The sequence below is a fragment of the Nicotiana tabacum genome, chromosome 6, assembly GCF_000715075.1.
Source record: "Nicotiana tabacum cultivar K326 chromosome 6, ASM71507v2, whole genome shotgun sequence".
In the NCBI taxonomy this organism is placed as follows: domain Eukaryota; kingdom Viridiplantae; phylum Streptophyta; class Magnoliopsida; order Solanales; family Solanaceae; genus Nicotiana; species Nicotiana tabacum.
This window is the reverse complement of record NC_134085.1, coordinates 63,142,753-63,166,491: the sequence shown is the minus strand read 5'-3', so window position 1 is coordinate 63,166,491 and position 23,739 is coordinate 63,142,753. Positions and strand designations below refer to the sequence as shown.

At 37.8% G+C, this 23,739-nt stretch overlaps 1 protein-coding gene across 1 annotated transcript; it reads right to left on the bottom strand.

Annotated features, from left to right (window-relative positions):
* Positions 1 to 530: 530 nt before the first annotated feature.
* Positions 531 to 23,192, bottom strand: LOC107777314 (oxoglutarate-dependent flavonoid 7-O-demethylase 1). The gene is made up of 4 exons (XM_016597305.2): positions 22,894 to 23,192; positions 22,551 to 22,795; positions 1,766 to 2,093; positions 531 to 1,009 (listed from the first exon to the last, which is right to left on the bottom strand). The coding sequence occupies exons 1-4, from the start codon at positions 23,119 to 23,121 to the stop codon at positions 740 to 742; spliced, it is 1,071 nt and encodes a 356-aa protein (XP_016452791.1). The 5' UTR covers positions 23,122 to 23,192; the 3' UTR covers positions 531 to 739.
* Positions 23,193 to 23,739: the final 547 nt, after the last annotated feature.

Sequence of the window (23,739 nt, the reverse complement as noted above, 5' to 3'; positions counted from 1 at the left end):
AAACCTTTCTCATATATGTTTGGGACCTTTTGGGATCTATATATAGGAGATGTAGTTGGGGATTCTATAGATTGTATTGTGCTCTTCTTCTCATTCATAGTGGAAAACTCTCTCTGCTTTTGCCCCGAGGATTAGGCTTAGCCGAACCTCGTTAAATCCTTATGTTGATTTTTCTTCTCTATTTGCTTTGTGTGAGATTGTGTGCTAGTTAACCCACGATATTCCGCAACATGAATTTAGTGTGATAAATGTTCAACCGGTCTTACACTTCCACTATTAATAAAATCCTATCAAAGTTTTAGTTGTTTATAATCCTCATCCAATTCAAACGTGCAACTTTCCCAAGTAACACTTGCTTAGAATTCTTACAACGAGTAGTGCCAAAAGCTTAGATTTGCTTCCTTTTTTAACATTAGGAATGGTGATCCTTCTTCTCATTTCGATTTTATTTTCAATCTGAGGATTCACAAGACTGATATTGAAATACAGCACACCCTGTCTGCAATTTGATATTAACATGCACGAGCCAATGAACCATCACACAAAATTGTTTATTGGAGTTTAAGTTGTGTACTTACAATGTAAAATACGTTTAGGTAATCAGGTCACTTATACAACATAATTACAAATAACTGATAACACGCAACTAATTAAACTGATATCACACGTTTAAATTCCACTGTATTGCAGATAATTTTACAATATAAGTATATACAAATCCATATTGAAAATGTGACGATCAATTGTTCTCTTGGTCCATAGTTACTATTCTCATAGTATCAAGATATGATCTCTGACCAAGTTGTCGACTGAAAAAACCCTTGGCGTAATCAGCAACAGTACCAATGTGCTTGAATTTTTGTGGATTTTGAGGAGTGATGAGGCTTTCTGCTGGACTTAAATTAACGTCGCTTCTCGGTTCAAAAAATGTTGCAACAGAGAGTCTCTCCTTATTTGGATTGAAGACTGGTCGATGTTCAACACTTTTATAAATTCCATTCGTCAAAATCTATATATACAACGGCACTGAGAAAATTAGAATACTAGCTAAGAGTAGTTTAAAAAGAGCTTAACTTCTCTACACCGAAAGCATATATATAATTATTTTATACTACTATAACATAGAAAGTAATTGTTCATAATTGGTCTAATATGATAACCTGCAAGATATAATAAAAAATCTGCTAGAGCAATAGATTAAAACACACCTACAAAAGTTAAATCCAACAAAGATTTTAACTTATCATGACAGTATACAATTATTGTACACTATACAACATGTAAGTCAAATATGATAGATTGAAAATATAATAAATGGAGTATGTTAAAATACAATGATACTGTGGAAATTATTTGCACTTTCAATATGTAAATGTTAAAAGTCAATTGGAAAGCGTTTAGCTTTTGTGAACTAACAATGTACAATTAATTCACACTATCAAATTAAGTAACTTGTAACACATGTAGTGTAACTAATCATAGTAAATCTAATATGATAATCTAGAAGTACATTGGTAATACATAAAAATCTACGACTACACTCAATGTATAAACGTTGAATCCTATTGAAATTAATGCTAAAATTTCAAAAAGAATTAACCTAATTAAATAGCTGCCTACCCAATCACTTAAACTAAAAATAGCGTCGATAAATCATGTATAATTAATGTATAATCTATGTGTATCGGCTAAGAAAAATAAACAATTGATTCGGATGGTTATTTGCGTAAAAGATCCCAATGTTGATATTCTTTTGTAAAGTTACCTCTAACATGTCTGCAATGTTGACGACAAAGGCATTAGGGAGAGGTGTAATTGGAATCCAAGCACCATCTTTCTTAATTTGGAGACCTTCCACTTCATTGAGTTGAAGAAGTATGGTCAAGCCAGCACCATCACTGTGGGGGTTTAGTCCCATAACAACACCTGGTTGGGGACATTTTGGATAGTAATTCATTCTCATTGATTGCTTTCCTCCTTCAAAATGAGCACCCAGATCTTCTCCTGCCTTCATTCCTAATGCTTTGGCCATTATGTTGAACATTTTCATGGCAAGCTCCTTCAGTTGTGTTGAGTATTCTTCTAGGGCATCCCTTCATGAAATTAGAAGAGGATGAATGTCAACGTCAGAGAAGTTTTAGAAATATCGAGTATGTACGGAGAGGCGCATTATTCAGCTTATGGATTCCTACGTCGACTTCAAGTAAATTTAACTGGGTTTATAGTAAAAAATTTGTAGATATTTAGTGGACTTCTTAATATATAAATAGAGTTTGAGCAAAAGTTATTGGGTTCCCGTGAACCCGAATGTCGAACTCTAGATCCGGCCTGGAGGTATGAACTTTCTTTCAACTAATTGAGGGCAAGGGTGAAATTTTTTAGTAGAAATATCATACTTCATACATTTTGTATAACAGTGTTTGGCTGGAGATAATGTTTAAAAAGGAATGGAAAATTAACTTTTGACAAATAAGCTAAATATGTGTAATATACCAAAAATGTTTTAAAATTTTGTGATCATAAACATATATTTATCTATATCTTATTGTATCTATATACTATATTAAAAGCACGGATGTCCTTAGCGAAATGTTGTTTGCCTTTTTTTTTTTACCCTTTAAAGACATATTTTACATTGGATAAAATTGTAAAATAAAAAAACTTTCCTAATATTTAGGAGTTTTAGATCAAAGAAGTTTTGTTATATAATTTAGTGCTTAAAATCTTCTCCTATAAGGTTACAAAATATTAAAACAATAAAAGAATACTCTCCAAAAAAGTAGGAGGAGTGATTTTTGTTGGTTTCCAACAAGGATTTCACGATTTGTTTTCTGTCATTGTTTAATCATAAAGACCAATTTTCCTTTCATATGATTTATTTGTTGTATTTAAAATTTAAATCATAAGTAATTTTAGAAGCTTGGATGTTAAATTTGTTTATTGCTATTCTTAAAATTTACTACGGGATTAGGTTTTGAAATAGTAATAATTGTTGGAAAAAATAGTAACCATTAATTTGTGATAAAAAATTAACTACCATAATTTAATTTACAAAATAACTAAACTACCTCAATGCATATTCCTATTAAATAGATGGAAAAGGAAAACTAATATTATTAATAAGAAAGTTTATTACATAATTTAACTTTATAAAACAAGAATTAGTTACGAAATTTATTGTAGCTGATAAGATTGTTTTAATCATCTGTCACAATTTTGTCACTGAATAGGATTACATAAGTTTATATATTATTTAACTATACATAATTTGTCCATCGTTAATTTTTCTTTAATTTACAGTTGACTTGTCTGGAATATATGGTATTTAGAAAGAACACTAAATTTTCAAAATTATCTTGGTTGTTTTCATGCTTAACTAGGCCATCCACTACTTTTTTTTTTGGCTAAATGGGTTCAATATTTGTCATTTTCAAGAGCTTATATTTTTAAAAACTTTATTTTCAAGGATAGAGGGTACATGCGCATCCCGCGTATCCTAAAACTAGTTATATTAAAAGCATGAAGACCCTTAATGAAATGCCATCTATTTAACCCTTTAAATAAAATTCACACTGGACAAAATAGTCATTCAATTATTTTACAAAAATTTAGGAATAGTCATTTAATTAATTTAATTTCTTAATATCTAGGATTAGTCATTTAATTAATTCCATAGTATCTAAAAATAATCATTTAATTATTTTTCTATTGTTTATAAACTTAAACTTTTTGATTCTCTTTAGTTTTAAAAGTCCTACATTTTCGACTCTTATAGTCCACATTCCATATTAATTTTCTTAATATTTAGAACTTTAAAGTCAACTAAAACTTTACTTATTAAATCTTCACTTATTTTAATTTGGTAGAAACTAATCTCAACCCAACTAAGTTTTTCAAACACATGTAGTTGACATTATGAATCAGAACAGTTCATTTGATTTTCGAGGGATTTAAATTTACTTTCTACTAAAGTGGTTAAAAAAATAAAAATTAAATTTTAGAGTTTGTTATAATGAAATGCTGGTGGATTTTTTTATCCTCTAAAAATTGATTTTGCATTGAAAACATATGTATTCCTTTTTCTTCCTAATACTTAGGACTTTAAAGTTAATTAAATTTCTCATGTGAAATGTCATATCAATTTGTTTTAATCATTTGAATATAGAATTCTTATTGGATAAAAATATAATTATAGTTAAATATTGGTGTAGTTACAATTAAACATTAGAAACATAGGATGAGCTAATATTAAGAATTTTAAATCAACAAAAAATATTTTTCTAATGTTGAGAACAATTGATTAAGTCTCTGAACTACTGCAACAAAAAAGGTCTTTGAATCAACCAATTAGTTAGAAGCAAATTCAATTGTTTTACAAGTTCATCATATAAGTAATTGCAAAATCTTAGTATACAAAAATTTATTTTCATAAAAGGAGCACTAGCGGTGAAAGATATAAAAAGTATAGTAAAATCAGTCATAGTAAAGTATTGAGAGTCAAATTGCTAAAAATATAAATTTAAAAAATAAGGATGAAATAGTAGAAGACAATAACATTGGTGCCTAAGGTTGCTAGCCCCATTTCTGTCAAAGAATTTTTGACCTATAGCATGTTGTACTACTCTATACAAAATCACCTCAAAGATTATTACAGCAAAGCTGAAGTTGGTGGTGGATTTCATTGTGGGACCTTCTTAATCAGCATTTATAGAAGGGAGAAACATACTGAATAATGTCATCATTGCCCATGAATTGGTCAAGAGTACACTTAGAAAGGAGTCTCACCAAGATGCTGCATAAAGGTGGATATAAGAAAAGCGTATGACTCAGTAAAATGACCTTTCTTAAAGATGATACTGATAGAGTTTGAAATGTATGTTAAGTTTGTGCAGCTGATAATGGAATATGTGACCACTGTCAGCTACTCCTTGCTACTAAATGGAGGCTTGACAGCTAAATTCCAAGGAAAAAAGAGATTAAGACAAGGAGATCCAATTTCTCCTTATCTGTTTGTATTGGTGATGGAGTACCTGAGCAGGACTTTGAAGAGTTTAAAGGCCAATCTAGACTTTAACTACTACCCAAGGTGCACCAGAAATAACATCACCCACATATGCTTTGCAGATGATTTGATTCTGTGTTGTAGAGCAGATAAGGTGTCTATCAACTTAGTATTGGACAGATTCAATCATTTCTCTGAAGGTCAGGCCTTAAGGCTAATATGGAGAAGAGTGCTCTATACATTGCTGGTGTCACAAGGGAGTTCAAAGAAATGATCTTAGAAGAGATGCAATTCACAGCAAGGGAGCTACCATTTAAATACCTTGGAGTACCATTGTCTTCAAACAATTGACTGTTCAACAATGTATGCCATTGATTGAGAAGATTACTGCTCGGATTAACTGTTGGACTTCAACTTTCCTCTCATAGTGGAAGGCTTCAACTACTTAAGAGTGTAATTTTTGAAATGCAGACATACTGGCACAGGTGTTTCTATTGCCAAAGAAGATACTTAATCTAATAATTACAGCATGCAGAACATTCCTATAGGCAGGAAGTGGTGAACCATCTAGGAGAGCCTTAATTGCATGGGACATAGTCTGTATGCCATTCTCAACAGGTGGACTAAATGTCCTAGATATTCATATATGAAACAAAGCTGCCTTATGCAAACTATTATGGGCAGTTAATGCAAAGAAGGATACCCTGTGGATACAATAAATCTATAGCTTCTATATTAAAGAGCAAAATGTCATGGCAATGGATACTCCTAAATAAACATGCTGGCTTGTTAGGAAGATTTTTGATATCAAGAACTGGTTCATTGAAAAGCATTCAAATGCTGATATGAGCATATACTATAGGCAAGGGAAGTTTAGCATCAAACAACTTTACATTGCTATGAGACCTCAGTGCCAGAAAAGCCCTTGGAAGAGAGTAACAACAGGATCCAACGCAATACCAAAATATCAATTCATATTATGGTTGGCATTACATAGAAGATTAGCTATAGTGGATCGATTAAGGATATGGGGAATAACAGTAGAAAGCAATTGTGTACTTTGTGGAAAGAAAGTGAATGAGTCAATGGAACATATGTGGTTTGTGTGTGATTACTCTAGAACAATATGGGCTACACTTCTGCAGTGGTTAGAAGAAAAACATCACATTGGCAGCTGGGAAGAGGAAATTGAATGGATAAAAAGAAAAACTGCCAGCAAAGCTAGAGGTGAAATACTAATATTCCTATTCACAGCAGTGGTCTACCATGTTTGGACAGAGAGAAATCAAAGAAGATTCCAAGGAAAGATGTTGGCTTGCACTCAAAGGATTAAAGACATTGTGCTGGAGATGCATATCAGAGGGCAGAGTGAAGCAAAGTGGCACAAAGAGCTGGAAATATTGAAGAATTTCCCTAGTTAAAATGAGTCAAATGTAAATGTAATAGGAAATGAGATACCTGATTAGTCAGAAAGTTTTTTTTATAGGGCCTAGCTTTAGAGTCCAATTGAGCTAGTGTGATGACCCAAAAGGTCATCATTTGTTTTAGAAATAAATTCTGTGATCCGAGGCCTTAAAAGTTCTTTTTGTTTCACCTTGATTTGCGTGCACAGTCCGGGCGCATATCCGAAAAGCCATTAGGTGAAAATCTGTAAAAAAAATGATAAATTTTGCTTTTAAAATGAGTTTAAGTTGACTTCGGTCAATATTTTGGGTAAACGGATCCGGACACGTGATTTGACGATCCCGGAGGGTCCGTAGGAAAATATAGGACTTGGGTGTATGCCCGTAATTGAATTCCGAGGTCCCAAGCCCGAGAAATAAATTTTTTAAAGAAAATTATTTTCTGGAATATATAAGAGTTTTTGAAAATGAAAGATGTTTGAAATTGATGGTATCAGGCACGTATTTTGGTTCCGGAGCCCGGTACAAGTTTGAAATAATAATTAGGTTGAATATGTAAAATTTGGTAAAGATCGGAATTGGTTTGGTATAAAACGGACTTAAAGTTGAGAAAATGGAATTTTGATATTCTTGAATGATTTCATGAATTTGGGGTTTAATTCATAGTTGTTGATATTATTTTGATGATTTGATAGCACGAGCAAGTCCGTATGATGTTTTTAGGTTAGTGTGCATGTTTGGTTTGGAGTCCTGAGGACTCGGGTGAGTTTTGGATAGACCACAGAGTGAAATTGGACTTAGAAAATTGCTGGTGTGTTGCAGGCCTACAGGCTTCGCAATTGCGAAGTTATATCGCAAATGCGATGATGGCCTGGGCGGGCCTTGATCGCAAATGCAATCATTTCATCGCAAATGCGAAAGGGGCCATAGTCGCAAATGCGACTTATTCTTCGCAAATGCGAAGATAGCAAGTTTCTTAAGGGTTCGCAATTGGTCGCAATTGCGACATCTGCAACCTGCTAAATCATAACTTAGACGCATTTTCAGCCATTTTACAAACCGTTTCAAAACCTAAACACCTTTGGGCGATTTTTCAAAGACAAGTACTCTTCCAAATCGATTGTAAGTCATTTCTAACTCGTTTTCATTAATCTTTAACATCTTTTCACATGATTTCAACTAAAATCAAGGGTTTATGGGGGAAATTGGGTGTTTTGGGTAGAACTTAGGTTTTTCAAATTTTGGGGATTTGGACCTTGATTTGAGGTCCGATTTCAAAACAAATTATATATTTGGGTTCGTGAGTGAATGGGTAATCGGGTTTTGGTTCGAACCTCGGGTTTTGACCATATGGGCCCGGGGTCGATTTCTGACTTTTTGGGGAAATCAATGGAAAACTTATTTTCATGCATTAGAATTGATTCATTTAGCATTTATTGATATAGTTAAGTAACTTGTGGCTAACAAGCGAATTGGTGGTGGAAACAAGAGGTAAAGCGGTAGTTGAGGCTTGAATTGTGTTCGTGGCCTCGAGGTAAGTGTTTGGTCTAACCTTAGCTTGAGGGATTAGGAGTCGTGTCTTATTTGCTACGTGTTAATTGTTGAGTACGACGTATAGGCATGGTGACGAGTATCTATACGTTGGTGTCAAGCATGCCCGTGAGTCTTATACTATGATTAATGTGACTCCATTTGTATTGTTCATGCTTTATGTGATGATTTCTATTGTTGAGCAAGGCTTGTGAAAGTAATATTTGTATTTGAACATTGAAGAGTGTTGGCTCAAGTTGTAAAATAATTTGTGGGAGTACAATTGACAATTGAACATTATAGAGCATTGACTCAAATTGTGAATTGAGTTGTGAAGTAAATGTGAAAAAGAAAAGAGGATTTTGATATTGTCTCCCTTGCCGGGATGTTGTTTTAAAGTTATCTCCCTTGCCAGGATGTTATTATTTTGATATTGTTTTTCCTTGCCGGGATATGATTGTTGTACTATTGTTTCCTTGTCGGGATTTTATTGTGATTTTATTGATTCCCTTGCCCTTACTGCTTTGTGATTATTGTTTGGGTAAGGAAGAGTGTTAAAGCACGAAGGGTGATGCCATGCATGATTTTTGTGAGAGAGTGTTAAAGCACGAAGGGTGATGCCATGCATGATTTTGAGAGTGTAAAGCACGAGGGGTGATGTCGTGCCAATTATATTGATTGTTATGGTAAGAACGAGAGTAAAAGCACGAAGGGTGATGCCGTGCACTTCTCTTTGATTTCCTGACTTTTATTGATAACTGAGTTATGGTTTCTCTACATTTAATTGTTGGTTTTCGGTTGATACTTGTTGTTCCCCGCAACATGATTCCCCCTTCCTATCTTTAATTGTAAAGTTCTGCCTTTATTTTCTGCTGTATATGATTTAACTGCACAGGTTTACTTGGTAGTCTGACCCTAGCCTCGTCACTACTTTGCGGGGGTTAGGCTAGGCACTTACTAGAACATGGGGTCGGTTGTGTTGATACTACACTCTGCACTGTGTGCAGATCTCGATACTAGAGCTTACGGACCTTAGCTTTGGGTTGCTGCCTTCAGTCCATTCGTAGATCCGAGGTAGTCCTTTAGGCGTCCGCAGGCCTTGGCGTCTCCTTCTATCCTTTCATCCCGTTTCATTTATGTATTTTAGAGATAGCGTTGTATTTATTTTTTGGACCCTTATTTGTAGTATTCCTAGACTGTCTGTAAAATTGTGATATCAGTTTTGGGTAGTTTATGTTTAAAGATTGGTATTGGTAATATTTAAAAAGTTATATTCTGTTCTTCCGCTTATTAAATTCTGCTGTTTACATAGTGTTGGTTGTTAATTGTTAAAGAATTAAAATGGAAAAAGGTAGATAATGCAAATGGTTGGCTTGCCTAGCTTTCACTAGTAAGCGCCATCACAACTCCTGAGGGTAGGAAATTCGGGTCGTGACAAGTTGGAATCAGAGCTCTAGGTTATTTAGGTCTCACAATTCATGGACAAGCTTAGTAGAGTCTGAGGGATTGGTACGGAGATGTCTGTGTTTATCCCCAGAGGCTACAGAGTTAAGAAAAACTTCACATCTATTCTTTCCTGTCGTGTGGTTTGGTTTCTTAATGCTAATTGAATTTCTACTCTATTCTTTCGCGGATAGTGAGAACACGTACAACTTTTTCAGCCCAGTGGCAGCTCAGATTGGTGATGGATCAGCTACATCTTCAGATGCCTTGTGGAGGTTGGACAGGTTCACCAAGCTCTTCACTACTACTTTTGGTGGTACATCTTCTGAGGATCCCCAGGATTATTTAGACAGATGTCATGAGGTTCTCAAGAACATGGGGATAGTGGAGACCAATAGGGTCGACTTTGCTGCTTTTCATTTGTCTAGATCCGCCAAGACTTGGTGGAGAGATTATTGTTTGGCTAGACCAGTTGGGTCACCAACTTTGACTTGGGATCAATTTTCTCAGCTATTTATGGAGAAGTTTCTTCCCATCACTCAGAGGGAGATCTATCGGAGGCAGTTTGAGCATCTCCAGTAGGGTTCTATGATTGTTACTCAGTACGAGACCAGGTTTATTGATTTGGCCCGTCATGCTCTATTTATACTTCCCACTGAGAGAGAAAGAGAGAGAGTGAGGAGGTTCATTGAGTGACTCATTCAGTCTATTCGACACGAGATTTCTTTTTCAGGATGCAACCAATGTGGCCAGGAGAGTTGAGATGGTTCTATCACAGGGGGTGGTCAGGGGTCTAACAAGAGGCCTTGTCAATCGGGCAAGTTCAGTGGTGCCTCATCTGGAGGCAGAGATTCTTTTGGTAGAGGCCATCCTCCCAGGCCGTTTCATTCAGCACTTCAGTCTTCTCATGGTGCTCCAGGTGGCCGTGGTTCTCGTATGCAATATTCTGATTAGTTGCCCTACAATACACCACCAACTCCTATCAATGCACATCCGCTCCAGAGTTTTCAGAGTGGTTATTCAGGCCGTCAAGGTCAGCAGTCTCAGCCGCCGAATGCTTGTTATACATGTGGCGATACTAGGCATATTGCTAGATTTTTTCCTCGATCAGCGAGTAGCTCTCAGCATCAGGGTTCCCGTGTCATGGTTCAGGCATCGAGTGTTCCACCGCCCGCCCAGCCAGCTAGAGGTGGAGGTAGAGGTGCTAGAGGTGGAGGTAGAGGTATTAGAGGTGGAGGCCAACCAGCAAGAGGGCATCCCAGAGATGTAGTTTAGAGTAGTGGGGCCCTGCCCCAATGTTATGCTCTTCCAGCCAGGCCTGAGGCCGAGGCTTCCGATGTAGTTATTACAGGTACTGTTCTGGTTTGTAGTAGAGATGCTTTAGTTCTATTTGATCTAGGGTCTACATAATCCTATGTGTCATCTTATTTTGCACTGTATTTGGTCATGCCTAGTGATTCTTTGAGTGCTCCTGTATATGTGTGAAAGTGTTGGTTTATGTTTAGTCAATAATGACATGCCAATTGGAAGAGTTGGTGGAAAGAGTTGGTATGGATGCTAGGAGGAAACTTCCTCCTTTGATGTTACCCATGACATTAAGAGGAGGTAGTTTGATGTCACCAATAAGAGGAAGTCTTTACCTCTATAAATAGATGTACTCCTTCATTTATAGAAACCATCCCAAAAAAAATAATACAATACATTGTAGTGAGTATAGAGTTAAGAGAGAAATTCTCTTATGTGTAATTGGGAAATCTCCCCTTCCTTTGTTAATATTAAAAAGGCAACTGTTCTCTGGTGGACGTAGGATTATTTTGATCCAAACCACGTTAAATCTTCTGTTTTTTCTTTTACGTTTTCGCTAACAATTGGTATCAGAGCGACAGGATTCTTTAACGATCCAAGGAGGAAGAACAAGCAAAGGTGAGTTCCATGAAGTTTGAAATTGATAGATTCAGTGGGCGCAACAACTTCAATATCTGGAAGATCCAGATGATGGCGTTACTGCGGAGGGAAGGTTCAATCCATGCTATTGACGGAAAGTATCCTAAGGATATATCAGCTCCCGACAAGGAGAAGATTGAAGGGGATGCATTGAGTGCAATCCAACTATCCCTTGCACCTAACGTGCTTTGTGAAGTGAGTACGGGTACCGAAGAGACGGCCAAACAATTATGGGAAAAGCTAGAAGGGCTATACCAAGACCGATCAGTGACAACAAGGATGTTGTTACAACGGTGTCTTCACACATTTAAGATGGGGTCAGGTACTTCGTTACAAGATCATTTAGATGCGTTCAATAAACTTGTCATGGACTTACAGATTGCAGGAATTAAAAAGGAGGAGGAGACGCTTGCATGTGCTTTGCTATTTTCATTGACTTCAGGATATCGTGATATTGAGAATTCAATGATGTATAACAAGGATCCTATCAAACTTGAGCAAGTGCGGCAGGCACTTAACTCTAGTGATGTGCGGAGGCACATTGAAGGAGATAGAGATGACCAGACAAGTGGGCTCTTTATGAGAGGCCTGACTAGCCAAAAAGGAAAGAGCAAATCAAAGCACAGATCAAAGTCTCGTGTGAACAAGAAGAATACAAAGTGTTGGGGTTGTGGCAAGAAGGGGCACTTTGAACGAGATTGCCCAATGTCAAAATCCAAGGAAAAGGCAAGTGCATCTATAGTTGAATAGGTACATGATTTTGATAATGATTATGTACTAACAACATCGTGTAATAATAATAGTAGTTATGGAAACAAATGGGTGTTAGACTCTGCTTGTACTCTACATATGACGTTCCGAAAAGACTGGTTTAGCAGCTATGAGAAAAGTGAAGGAGTCGTAGTAATGGGCAATAATGCAACTTGTGCAATAGTTGGCATTGGCTCAGTTCGGGTTCGCTGCCATGATGGAGTCGTGAGGACTATTACACAAGTCCGTCATGTTCCTGATCTGAAGAAGAATTTGATCTCCCTGAGTACTCCAGATGAACAAGGCTACAGATACATGAGCGAAACAGGAACTATAAAGGTGACTAAAGGTTCTTTAGTCATGCTGAAAGGCAAGCTGGATCACGGCCTTTACACATTGGTCGGAAGCACCATTGTTGGCTCTGCAAATGCATCTACAGTGCAATTATCTAATGATGACAAGGCAAGACTATGGCACATGACTAGGTCATATGAGCGCATGTGGACTGGAGATATTGAGCAATCGTAACCTTTTGGAAGGTGAGAAGATCAGCACACTTGACTTTTGTGAGCACTGCGTTCTAGGGAAGCAGAAGAAGGTCAGCTTCAGCACTGGCAAACACAAGATAAAAGGAGTGCTAGACTACATCCATTCAGATTTATGGGGTCCCTCTAAACTTCCATCGAAGGGCAGAAAGAGGTATCTTCTCACTTTTATTGATGATTTCTCACGAAAGGTTTGGATGCATTTTTTGAAGGCAAAAAGTGATGCTTTTGAAGCATTTAAAGAGTGGAAGATTTTGGTTGAAAATCAAATGGAGCGAAAAATCAAGTATCTTCGCACAGACAATGGCTTGGAGTTTTGCAATGAAGAGTTTAATGAATTTTGCAAGGTTCATGGGATCTCAAGACATAGGACTGCCAGGCATACCCCACATCAGAATGGAGTTGCCGAGAGAATGAACAGAACTCTTCTTGAAAAGGCTCGTTGTCTGCTCCTACAAGCCAAAATGTCCAAAGTATTTTGGGTTGAAGCAGTTCACACTGCTGCTCATATTGTCAATCGATCTCCAGCATCGGCAATTGACTTTAAGACTCCGAATGAGGTATGGTCAGGTGAACCCTCTAACTATTCATACTTACGAGTATTTGGGTGCCCAGCCTATTATCACGTTAATGAAGGAAAGCTTGAACCAAGGGCTAAGAAGGCCGTATTCATAGGGTATGTGGATGGAGTAAAAGGGTATAAATTTGGTGTTTGTCTTTACTCAAATTTATAGTTAGTAGAGATGTCACCATCTATGAATCCTCTATACTTGATCCCCGTAAAATTTCCGTGGAGTTTTCAGGAAACAAGAACGACAAGCAGGTGGAGATTCCGGTGGAGCTTGCCAAGGAAAAGGATCAAGAGACTCAGATTAAAGATGAGTCAGAAGATGTAGACCTTGAAGAACTTGCTGTCAATGAACCATACACAATTGCGAAGGGGAGGGAGAAGAGGAAGACACGAGAACCGGAACGCCTTATAGATCAAGCAAACTTGATTGCATATGCGTTCGTAGCTGCACAAGAAGAGATTAAGGATCTGGAGCCCTCCTCGTATATTGAAGAAACTTCTTGGAAGGATGCTGTACAATGGCGGTTAGCCATGACTGAAGAGATGGAGTCTCTTCACAAGAATCAGACATGGGTATTAGTGAAAAGACAAAAGGGGAAAAGGACAGTTGGATACAAGTGGGTCTACCGAAAGAAAAAGGGAATTCCTGAAGTGGAAGATGTTAGGTTCAAGACGGGATTGGTTGCAAAAGGTTTCAGTCAGAAGGAGGGAATTGACTACAATGAGATTTTCTCTCCAGTTGTGATGCATAGCTCAATTCGCGTGCTACTAGCATTGGTTGCCCAATTTGACTTGGAGCTTCAATAGCTTGATGTCAAAACTGCTTTCTTACACGGTGATCTAGAAGAGACAATCTATATGGATCAGCCTGAAGGTTTCCTAGCTGAGGGAAAAGAAGATCACGTATGCCAACTAAAGAAGTCTTTGTATGGTTTGAAGCAATCCCCTAGACAGTGGTACAAGAGGTTTGATGCATTCATGACTACACATGAATTCTCAAGGAGTGCATTTGATAGCTGTGTATATCACAAGAAGATGTCTGGTAACTCAATGATTTATTTACTGTTGTATGTTGATGATATGCTTATTGCTGCTGACAACATTATATAGATAAATGCTTTGAAGAAACTGTTGAGTAAGGAATTTGACATGAAGGATTTAGGAGCTGCAAAGAAAATCCTTGGTATGGAGATTACAAGAGAAGACGGTGTTGTACATCTTTCTCAGAAGAGGTATATTGAAAGGGTTCTTGAGAGATTCAATATGCATGAAAGCCTGTAAGTATACCATTAGCTCCTCATTTTAAACTTTCAGAGTTACAAATGCCTCAGTCCGAGGATGAGGTGGAACATATGTCAAAGATTTCTTATGACAGTGCAGTCGGTAGCATTATGTATGCTATGGTATGCACACATCCAGATATTGCTCAATCTGTAAGTGTGGTAAGTAGATACATGTCCAGCCCAGGAAAGAGGCATTGGGAAGCTGTCAAGTGGATATTGAGATATCTCAAAGGAGCTTCTGGTGTTGGTCTGACCTTTCAAAAAAGTAGAGGTATTTCAATTCTCGGTTATGTAGATTCTGACTATGCAGGAGATCTTCACAGAAGGAGGTCCACAACTGGATACATCTTTACCCTCGTTGGCAGTGCCGTTAGTTGGAAGTCGACTCTGCAGTCGATTATCGCTTTGTCTACAACAGAAGCAGAATACATGGCAGCAGCGCAGGTAGTGAAGGAAGCTATCTGGTTGAAAGGTTTAGTAACGGAATTGAGTTTGGTTAAGCTGGAATCAACTCTTAGATGTGATAGTCAGAGTTCTATTTATCTAATGAAAAATCAGAGATTTCATGAGCGCACTAAACATATTGATATCAGATTTCATTTTATTCGAGATGTTGTTGAAGAGGGAACTATCAAGGTCGTGAAGTTTATCACAGACGATAATGCTGCAGACATGTTGACCAAGATAGTCCCGCTCGCTAAGTTTGCACACTACAAGGACTTGGCGGGGGTGTGCATCAACTGATGCAACTCCGAAGAGAACAGTTGTTAAGTGGAGGTGGTATGTTCAACAATGGTTTGATTCTTCTTGTTTCTTACAACGGGGTTGCCTAGTAAGCTTAGAAGTTTTGGCCAAAGTTTTTCACACGCACGCTTGAAACGCAAACCAAGGTGGAGATTGAAAGTGTTGGTTTATGTTTAGTCAACAATGGCATGCCAATTGGAAGAGTTGGTGGAAAAAGTTGGTGTGGATGCTAGGAGGAAGCTTCCTCCTTTGATGTCACCCATGACATCAAGAGGAGGTAGTTTGATGTCACCAATGACATCAAGAGGAGGTCTTTACCTCTATAAATAGATGCACTCCTTCATTTGTAGAAACCATCCCAAAAAATAATACAACACATTGTAGTGAGTAGAGAGTTGAGAGAGAAAATCTCTTAAGTGTAATTGGGAACTCTCCCCTTCCTTTGTTAATATTAAAAAGGCAACTGTTCTCTGGTGGACGTAGGATTATTTTGATCCGAACCACGTTAAATCTTGTGTTCTATTTTTTACAGTGCTCGTGTATATGTGTCTACACCGGTGGGTGATTCTTTTGTGGTAGATCTTGTCCATCGTTCATGTATAGTTGTGATTGGGGGTCTTGAGACTCGAGTAGATTTGTTACTTTTGGACATGATTGATTTTGATGTCATATTGGGGATGGACTGGTTATCACCTTACCACACTATCTTGGACTGTCATGCCAAGACTGTGACCTTAGCCTTGCCGGGTTTACCTCGTTTAGAGTGGAGAGGGACTCCTGGCCATTCTACCCGTAGTTTTATCTCATATATGAAGGCTCGACGTATGGTCGAGAAGGGGTGTTTGGCCTATTTGACATATGTTCGTGATTCTAGTATTGAAGTTCCTTCTATGGATTCTGTGTATGTAGTTCGTGAGTTTCCTGAGGTTTTTCCTTCAGACCTGCCGGGTATGCTACCCGACAAGGATATTGACTTCTGCATTGATTTGGCTCCGGGCACTCAGCCCATTTCTATTTCGTCGTATCGTATGGCCCTGCTTGAGTTGAAAGAGTTGAAGGAGCAGTTGCAAGACTTGATTGATAAAGGCATCATTAGACCTAGTGTCTCGCCTTGGGGTGCGCCGGCGTTGTTTGTTAAGAAGAAGGACAGATCGATGAGGATGTGTATAGATTACCGGCAGTTGAACAAGGTTACAATCAAGAATAAGTATCCATTGCCGAGGATTGATGATTTGTTTGATCAACTTCAGGGTGCCAAGGTATTTTCAAAATTGACTTAAGATCTAGCTATTATCAGTTGAGGATTAGGGAATCCGATGTCCCTAAGACAGCGTTCCGCACTCGGTATGGGCTTTTTGAGTTCTTGGTGATGTCATTTGGGTTGACAAATGCCCCAGCAACTTTTATGGCTTTGATGAACCAAGTGTTCAAGCCTTACTTGGATTCGTTCGTGATAGTCTTCATTGATGATATTTTGATCTATTCCCGCAGCTGGGATGAGCATGAGCAACATCTGAGAGTGGTTCTTTAGACTTTGAGAGATAGTCAGTTGTATGCTAAGTTTTTGAAGTGTGAGTTGTGGTTGAGTTCGGTTTCATTCTTGGGTCATGTTGTATCAACATAGGGTATTCAGGTAGATCCGAAGAAGATAGAGGTAGTCAAGAACTGGCCTAGACCCGCATCAAGTACAAAGATCCGGAGTTTCTTGGGTTTGGCAGGCTATTACCATCGGTTTATGGAAGGGTTTTTTTCTATTGCAGCCCCGATGACCAGGTTAACCCAGAAGGATACCCAGTTCAGGTGGTCGGACGAGTGTGAGGCAAGCTTTCAGAAGCTCAAGATAGCTTTGACTACGGCGCCGGTGTTGGTTTTGCCCACAGGTTCAGGGCCATATACAGTTTATTATGACACATCTCATATTGGACTTGGTGCGGTGTTGATGCAGGATGGCAAGGTCATTGCTTATGCTTCTCGGAAGTTGAAGATTCATGAGAAGAATTATCCAGTTCATGATTTGGAGTTAGCAGCCATTGTTCACGCGTTAAAGATCTGGAGGCATTATCTGTATGGCGTGGCATGTGAGGTGTTCACGGATCACAAGAGTCTGCAGTATTTGTTCAAGCAGAAGGAGCTAAATTTAAGGTAGAGAAGGTGGTTGGAGATGTTAAAGGACTATGATATCACCATCTTATATCATCCGGGAAAGGCCAACGTGGTGGCCGATGCTTTGAGTAGGAAGTCAGCCAGTATGGGCAGTCTTGCTAATATTCCGGTCGGTGAGAGACCGCTTGCTTTAGATGTTCAGGTTTTGGCCAATCAGTTCGTGAGGTTGGATGTTTTTGAGCCCAGTCGGGTGTTAGCTTGCACGGTCGCTCGTTATTCATTAATTGAGCGTATCCGAGATCGGCAGTATGATGATCCTCATTTGTGTATCCTTAGGGACACGGTGCAACACGGAGGTGCCAAGGAGGTTACATTGGGAGATGATGGGGTTTTGAGGCTGCAGGGTCGAGTTTGTATGCCTAATGTGGATGGACTGCGAGAGTTGATTTTTGAGAAGGCCCATAGTTCCCGGTACTCTATTCATCTGGGCGCCGCTAAGATATATCAGGATTTGCAGCAGCATTATTGGTGGAGGAGGATGAAGAAGGATATTGTTGCATATGCGGCTCAGTGTTTGAATTGTCAGCAGGTAAAGTACGAGCATCAGAGACCTGGTGGTTAGTTCTAGAAGATCGAGATTCCTGAGTGGAAGTGAGAGCGTATCACTATGGACTTCGTTGTTAGACTCCCACGGACTCAGATGAAGTTCGATGCATTGTGAGTTATTATGATAGACTGACCAAGTCAGCACATTTCATTCCAATGGCAGCCTCCTATTTTTTCGAGAGGTTAGCTGAGATCTATATCCGGAAAATTGTTCGTTTTCATGGTGTGCCCGTGTCTATCATTTTGGACCGAGGTACGCAGTTTACCTCACATTTCTAGTGAGTAGTTCAGCGTGAGTTGGGCACACGGGTTGAGTTGAGCACAACATTTCATCCTCAGATGGACGGGCAGTCCGAGCGTACTATTCAGATTTTGGAGGATATGCTCTGAGCTTGTGTCATTGACTTTGCAGGCTCGTGGGATCAGTTCTTGCCTTTAGCGGAGTTTGCCTACAACAAAAGCTACCTGTCGAGTATCCAAATGGCTCCTTACGAGGCTTTATATGGTAGGCCGTATCAGTCGCCGGTTGGATGGTTTGAGCTGGGAGAGGCTCGGTTGTTGGGTACGGATCTAGTACAGGATGCCTTAGATAAGGTCAGGATTATTCAGGATAGGCTTCATATAGCTCAGTCCAGGCAAAAAAGTTATGCCGACCGTAAGGTTCGTGATGTGGCATTCATGGTCGGCGAGCGGGTGTAGCTTCGGGTGTCACCTATGAAGAGCGTAATGAGATTTGGAAAGAAGGTCAAGCTTAGCCCTAGGTTCATTGGCCCATTTGAGATTCTTGATCGAGTGGGAGAGGTGGCTTATAGGCTTGCGTTGCCACCGAACTTATCAGTCGTGCATCCAGTGTTTTATGTGTCCATGTTTCGGAAGTATCACGACGATCTATCCCATGTGTTAGACTTCAGCACCATCCAGTTGGACAAGGACTTGTCCTATGAGGAGGAGCCGGTAGCTATTCTAGACCGGCAGGTTCATCAGTTGAGATCAAATAGTTTCCCTTCTGTTCGTGTTCAGTGGAGAGGTGAGCCTGTTGAGGTATCGACCTGGGAGTCCGAGTCCGATATGCGAAGCTGTTATCCCCATCTTTTCTCTGACTCAAGTACTTCCTTCTTATGTCTGTTCGAGGACGAACTGTTGTTTTAGAGGTGAAGAATGTGATGACCCAAAAGGCCATCACTTGTTTTAGAAATAAATTATGTGATCCAAGGCCTTAAAAACTTCTTTTTGTTTCACCTCGATTTGTGTGCGCAGGTCGGGCGCGTATCTGAAAAGCCATTATGTGAAAATCTGTGCAAAATGATAAATTTCGCTTTTAAAATGAGTTTAAGTTGATTTCGGTCAATATTTTGGGTAAACGGAGCCGGACCCGTGATTTGACGGTCCGATTTCAAAACAAATTATATATTTGGGTTCATGAGTGAATGGGTAATCGAGTTTTGGTTCGAACCTCGAGTTTTGACCATGTGGGCCCATGGTCAATTTTTGACTTTTTGGGGAAATCATTGGAAAACTTATTTTCATACATTAGAATTGATTCATTTAGCATTTATTTATATAGTTAAGTAAGTTGTGGCTAGATATAAGCAAACAGGTGGTGGAAACAAGAGGTAAAGCGGCAGTTCAGGCTTGAATTGTGTTCGTGGCATTGAGGTAAGTGTTTGGTCTAACCTTAGCTTGAGGGATTAGGAGTCGTATCTTATTTGTTATGTGTTAATTGTTGAGTACGACGTATAAGCATGGTGACGAGTATCTATATGTTGGTGTCAAGCATGCCCGTGAGTTTTATACTATAATTAATGTGACTCCGTTTGTATTGTTCATGCTTTATGTGATGATTTCTATTATTAAGTAAGGCTTGTGAAAGTAATATTTATATTTGAACATTGAAGAGCGTTGGCTCAAGTTGTAAAATGATTTGTGGGAGTATAATTAGCAATTGAACATTATAGAGCATTGGCTCAAATTGTGAATTGAGTTGTGAAGTAAATGTGAAAAAGAAAAGAGGATTTTGATATTGTCTCCCTTGCCGGGATGTTGTTGTTTAAAGTTATCTCCCTTGCCGGGATGTTATTTTTTGATATTGTTTTCCCTTGCCGGGATATGATTGTTGTACTATTGTTCCCTTGTCGGGATTTTATTGATTCCCTTGCCCTTATTGCTTTGTGATTGTTGTTTGGGTAAGGAAGAGTGTTAAAGCACGAAGGGTGATGCTGTCCATGATTTTGATAGTGTGAAGCACGAAGGGTGATGTCGTACCGATTATATTGATTTTTATGGTGAGAACGAGAGTAAAGGCACGAAGGGTGATGCCGTGCTCTAGTCTTTGATTTTCTGACTTTAATTGATAACTAAGTTATGGTTTCTCTACATTTAATTATTGGTTTTCAGTTGATACTTGTTGTTCCCCGCAGCATGATTCCCCCTTCCTATCTTTAATTGTAAAGTTCTGCCTTTATTTTTCGCTGTATATGATTTAACTGCACATGTTTACTTGGTAGTCTGGTCCTAGCCTCGTCACTACTTCGTCTGGGTTAGGCTAGGCACTTACCAGCACATGAGGTCGGTTGTGCTGATATTATATTTTGCACTGTGTGTAGATCTCGGTACTAGAGCTTACGGACCTTAGCTTTAGGTTGCTGCCTTCAGTCCATTCGGAGATCCGAGGTAGTCCTGCAGGCGTCCGCAGGCCTTGGCGTCTCCTTCTATCCTTTCATCTTGTTTCGTTTATGTATTTCAGAGACAACGTTGTATTTATTTTTCGGACCCTTATTTGTAGTATTCCTAGACCGTTTGTGAAATTGTGACACTAGTTCTGGGTAGTTTATGTTTAAGGATTGGTTTTGGTAATATTTAAATGATTATATTCTGTTCTTCCGCTTATTAAATTACGCTGTTTACATAATGCTGGTTCTTAATTGTTAAAGGATTAAAATGGGAAAAAGGTAGATAATGCAAATGGTTGGCTTGCCTAGCTTTCACTAGTAGGGCCCATCACGACTCCCGAGGGTGAAAAATCCGGATCGTGACAGCTAGCGGATATAAATACTTATACTTGATTAAATAAAATTTCGACAGTTTAACCAAAAAAAAATTAGTCATCATTAATTATTTCTCTTTCTTTGTGCAGTCTTCCAACAAATGACAGACTCCTATTGTTTATATAAATTAATTAATTTGTTGTAAAATATTAATTCAACATTGGTCATTTTCAGACTTTATATTATAATTTATCAAAAAAAATTGTAGGAGCTATGATCCAACCTCTTCATCCCAAATCTCTAAAAGACCAATAGATTTTTTTTTTTAAATTTGTATTATGTGACAAATCTTTGGAGAATTATGATCAACTATTTTTGTGTTACTTATTCGTTTCATGTATTAGATCACGTAATAATAATAACTTTTATAAGATATTCCCAAAAAAGTCTTCAGAAAAAGGTATACGAGGACTTCTATAGGGCAAGATTTTTTTTAGTGAGATAGTTAAATTGGAATAACATTCATCATTTTCAGATACTGGGGAGAGATAATTAGGTAGGGCATGATGCTATTTCAGTTTATCGAAGACATAACCCTTGATAGGAGGGTGTGGAAGTCGAAAATTAGGGTAGAAAGTTAGTAGGCGGAATTAGTATTATTTTTGTAATTTTCTATTCTTAGATCTATATTACTTTATGTTGTTTCGTTCGCTTCAGTTATCTTATTATTTTGTTGTTATTATTGTTTGTTGATCTTTTTCGCTTCTCTTGAGCTGATGGTCTATCGAAAACAGTCTATCTACCTTCACCAAGTAGGAGTAAGGTTTGCGTATACACTATCCTTCCCTGACCCCTTTGTGGGACTATGTTAAGTTTGTTGTTATTGTTATACAACTTAAACACATCATTTTATATTATTTTTGTAATTTATAAAAGTTATCTACTCAATAGTATGGGATACACGCACAAGATGTGTACCTTAAGACTAGTAATATCTACATAAAGTACCACTAGGTAGCATTAAGATGCTAGATTTATATAGTTTCAGATATAGAAGAGTACCCATTTTTAGATAAACTAAAAAGAAAAAGTATATCATATATAGCAAAATAAATAGAGTATAACTCATAAATGAATGTTTTTTTAGTTCTACATAATAAATAGAGAGAAGGTAATTTTTGCAAAAACTTGGAGCACCGATGTCAAAGTTGTCCAGAGAAAAAAAGGAAAAAAAAAAAAGGGAGGGAATCCCATGATTATATAAAAGTTAAGTCAGAAGATTGCAACCAGACACGCAAGGATATTTTAAAAAATGAAGGTTGGCCACATGGGTACTATAAAATCATAGTTTCTGATAAACATAGTTGTCATTGTCCAGATCCAGACGTGATGAATTTGGTGGATATATAATCCAACTTGCCACTTTTCGTTTTTCAAAATCAATATGATTAACCCTTGAAAATAAATGAGTTAAATTTATTCAGTAGTTAAATTTAAAAATTTAAAAACTGTATGAAAAGTATTACAGTTTCATGTACTTTGAATCTCGATAAGCAAAAATTGATGAAAACAAAGGGAGTAGCAGATTGAAACGTTATTGCAGTATCATCAGTGTATATAAAAGAAGAGATATGTGTTGTACCTTAATGAGAGGGGAAACTTGGGAAGCAAATGAGGTTGTCTCAAATGGGTAGGTTGAGTGATGAGGTAAAACATGCCAACCAAACTCTCTATTTTTTGCGATGAGACTAACATCTCCCCATATCCTTCCAAATTCCCTACTTGTCTCTCATATTGCTTCTTCTCCTCTATCGGTAGATTGAAGAATCCCTGAATTTCTGACCTCACTTTCTCCAATAGTGAACTACTCACTCCATGATTTATCATCTGAAAATAATATAATTTCAAAACAATCGATATAATTAAGTAATTAAAAAATGCGTTTTCCGCAATGATCTCGAGCAAATTTTCTGATAATTGAATACCTGAAAGAATCCCCAATCTTTGCAAGCAAGATGTAGCTTCTCAAGCTCTGTATCATCATCATCATCATTTCCATAATTAGGCAGCAACTTTTCCATATCAATAACTGGGACTTGAGACAACAAGGATACGTTGGAGACTATTGGTTTCTCTAGATTATTGCATACATATGATGCCACTACTACATCCTCTACCTTCTCCTTTTCTTGCTCTTCAACGTATGGCGGCATTTTTCCCTCTTTGCTTTAGAGAGCAAATTAAATGAGGTTAAGTTTTGAAGTAGTACGTGTTTTATTGGCTATACATACTTCTATATATATATTTATGTATGTTAAAAGGTCAAAGAATCTTTTATAATTAGTTATTGGAAAGTCATCTTGATTATCATTCTAGTTGCACCTAACACATTATGATTACACAAACTTTTGCGTTTAGAATAATTGCGGACAATAATTATGTCGCTCGCGCGCCATGGCTTGGAAATTAAGAAACTTAAAGAAGCACGAAAAAAAAAAATTAAAACAAGAAGATTCTTTAGGGAGTATTAATGTAGTATAATTTACTGTAACGACCTGTCGTTTTATGTATCTGAACCCTGATTCCCTATTTGATACTTTGTGTATTTGTATATTTGTGGTTTTGTGACTTGTGGAGGTTGTTGGTTTGGCTTCGGAAATATTTGAGAGTGATTTGGAACACTTAGGGGTCGTTTGGTTTGAATACCCTTGTAATGGGATAAGTTATGCTGGTATTGTTTTTTATCCACTGATTGGTATGCTGTATTAAAAATGACATGCATTGCATAATTTTTAAGAAGAAGTTATTTGTTTACAAAAATACTCTCCATC

Bases quoted from the DNA above. Each gene is read 5' to 3' on its own strand.
- LOC107777314 (XM_016597305.2), bottom strand. From the start codon at position 23,121: ATGCCGCCATACGTTGAAGAGCAAGAAAAGGAGAAGGTAGAGGATGTA. The intron at 22,796-22,893 runs GTATTCAATTAT...TATTATTTTCAG, and splicing joins AAGATTGGGGATTCTTTCAG to ATGATAAATCATGGAGTGAG. The intron at 1,010-1,765 runs GTAACTTTACAA...TTGTATATATAG, and splicing joins ACATTGCAGACATGTTAGAG to ATTTTGACGAATGGAATTTA.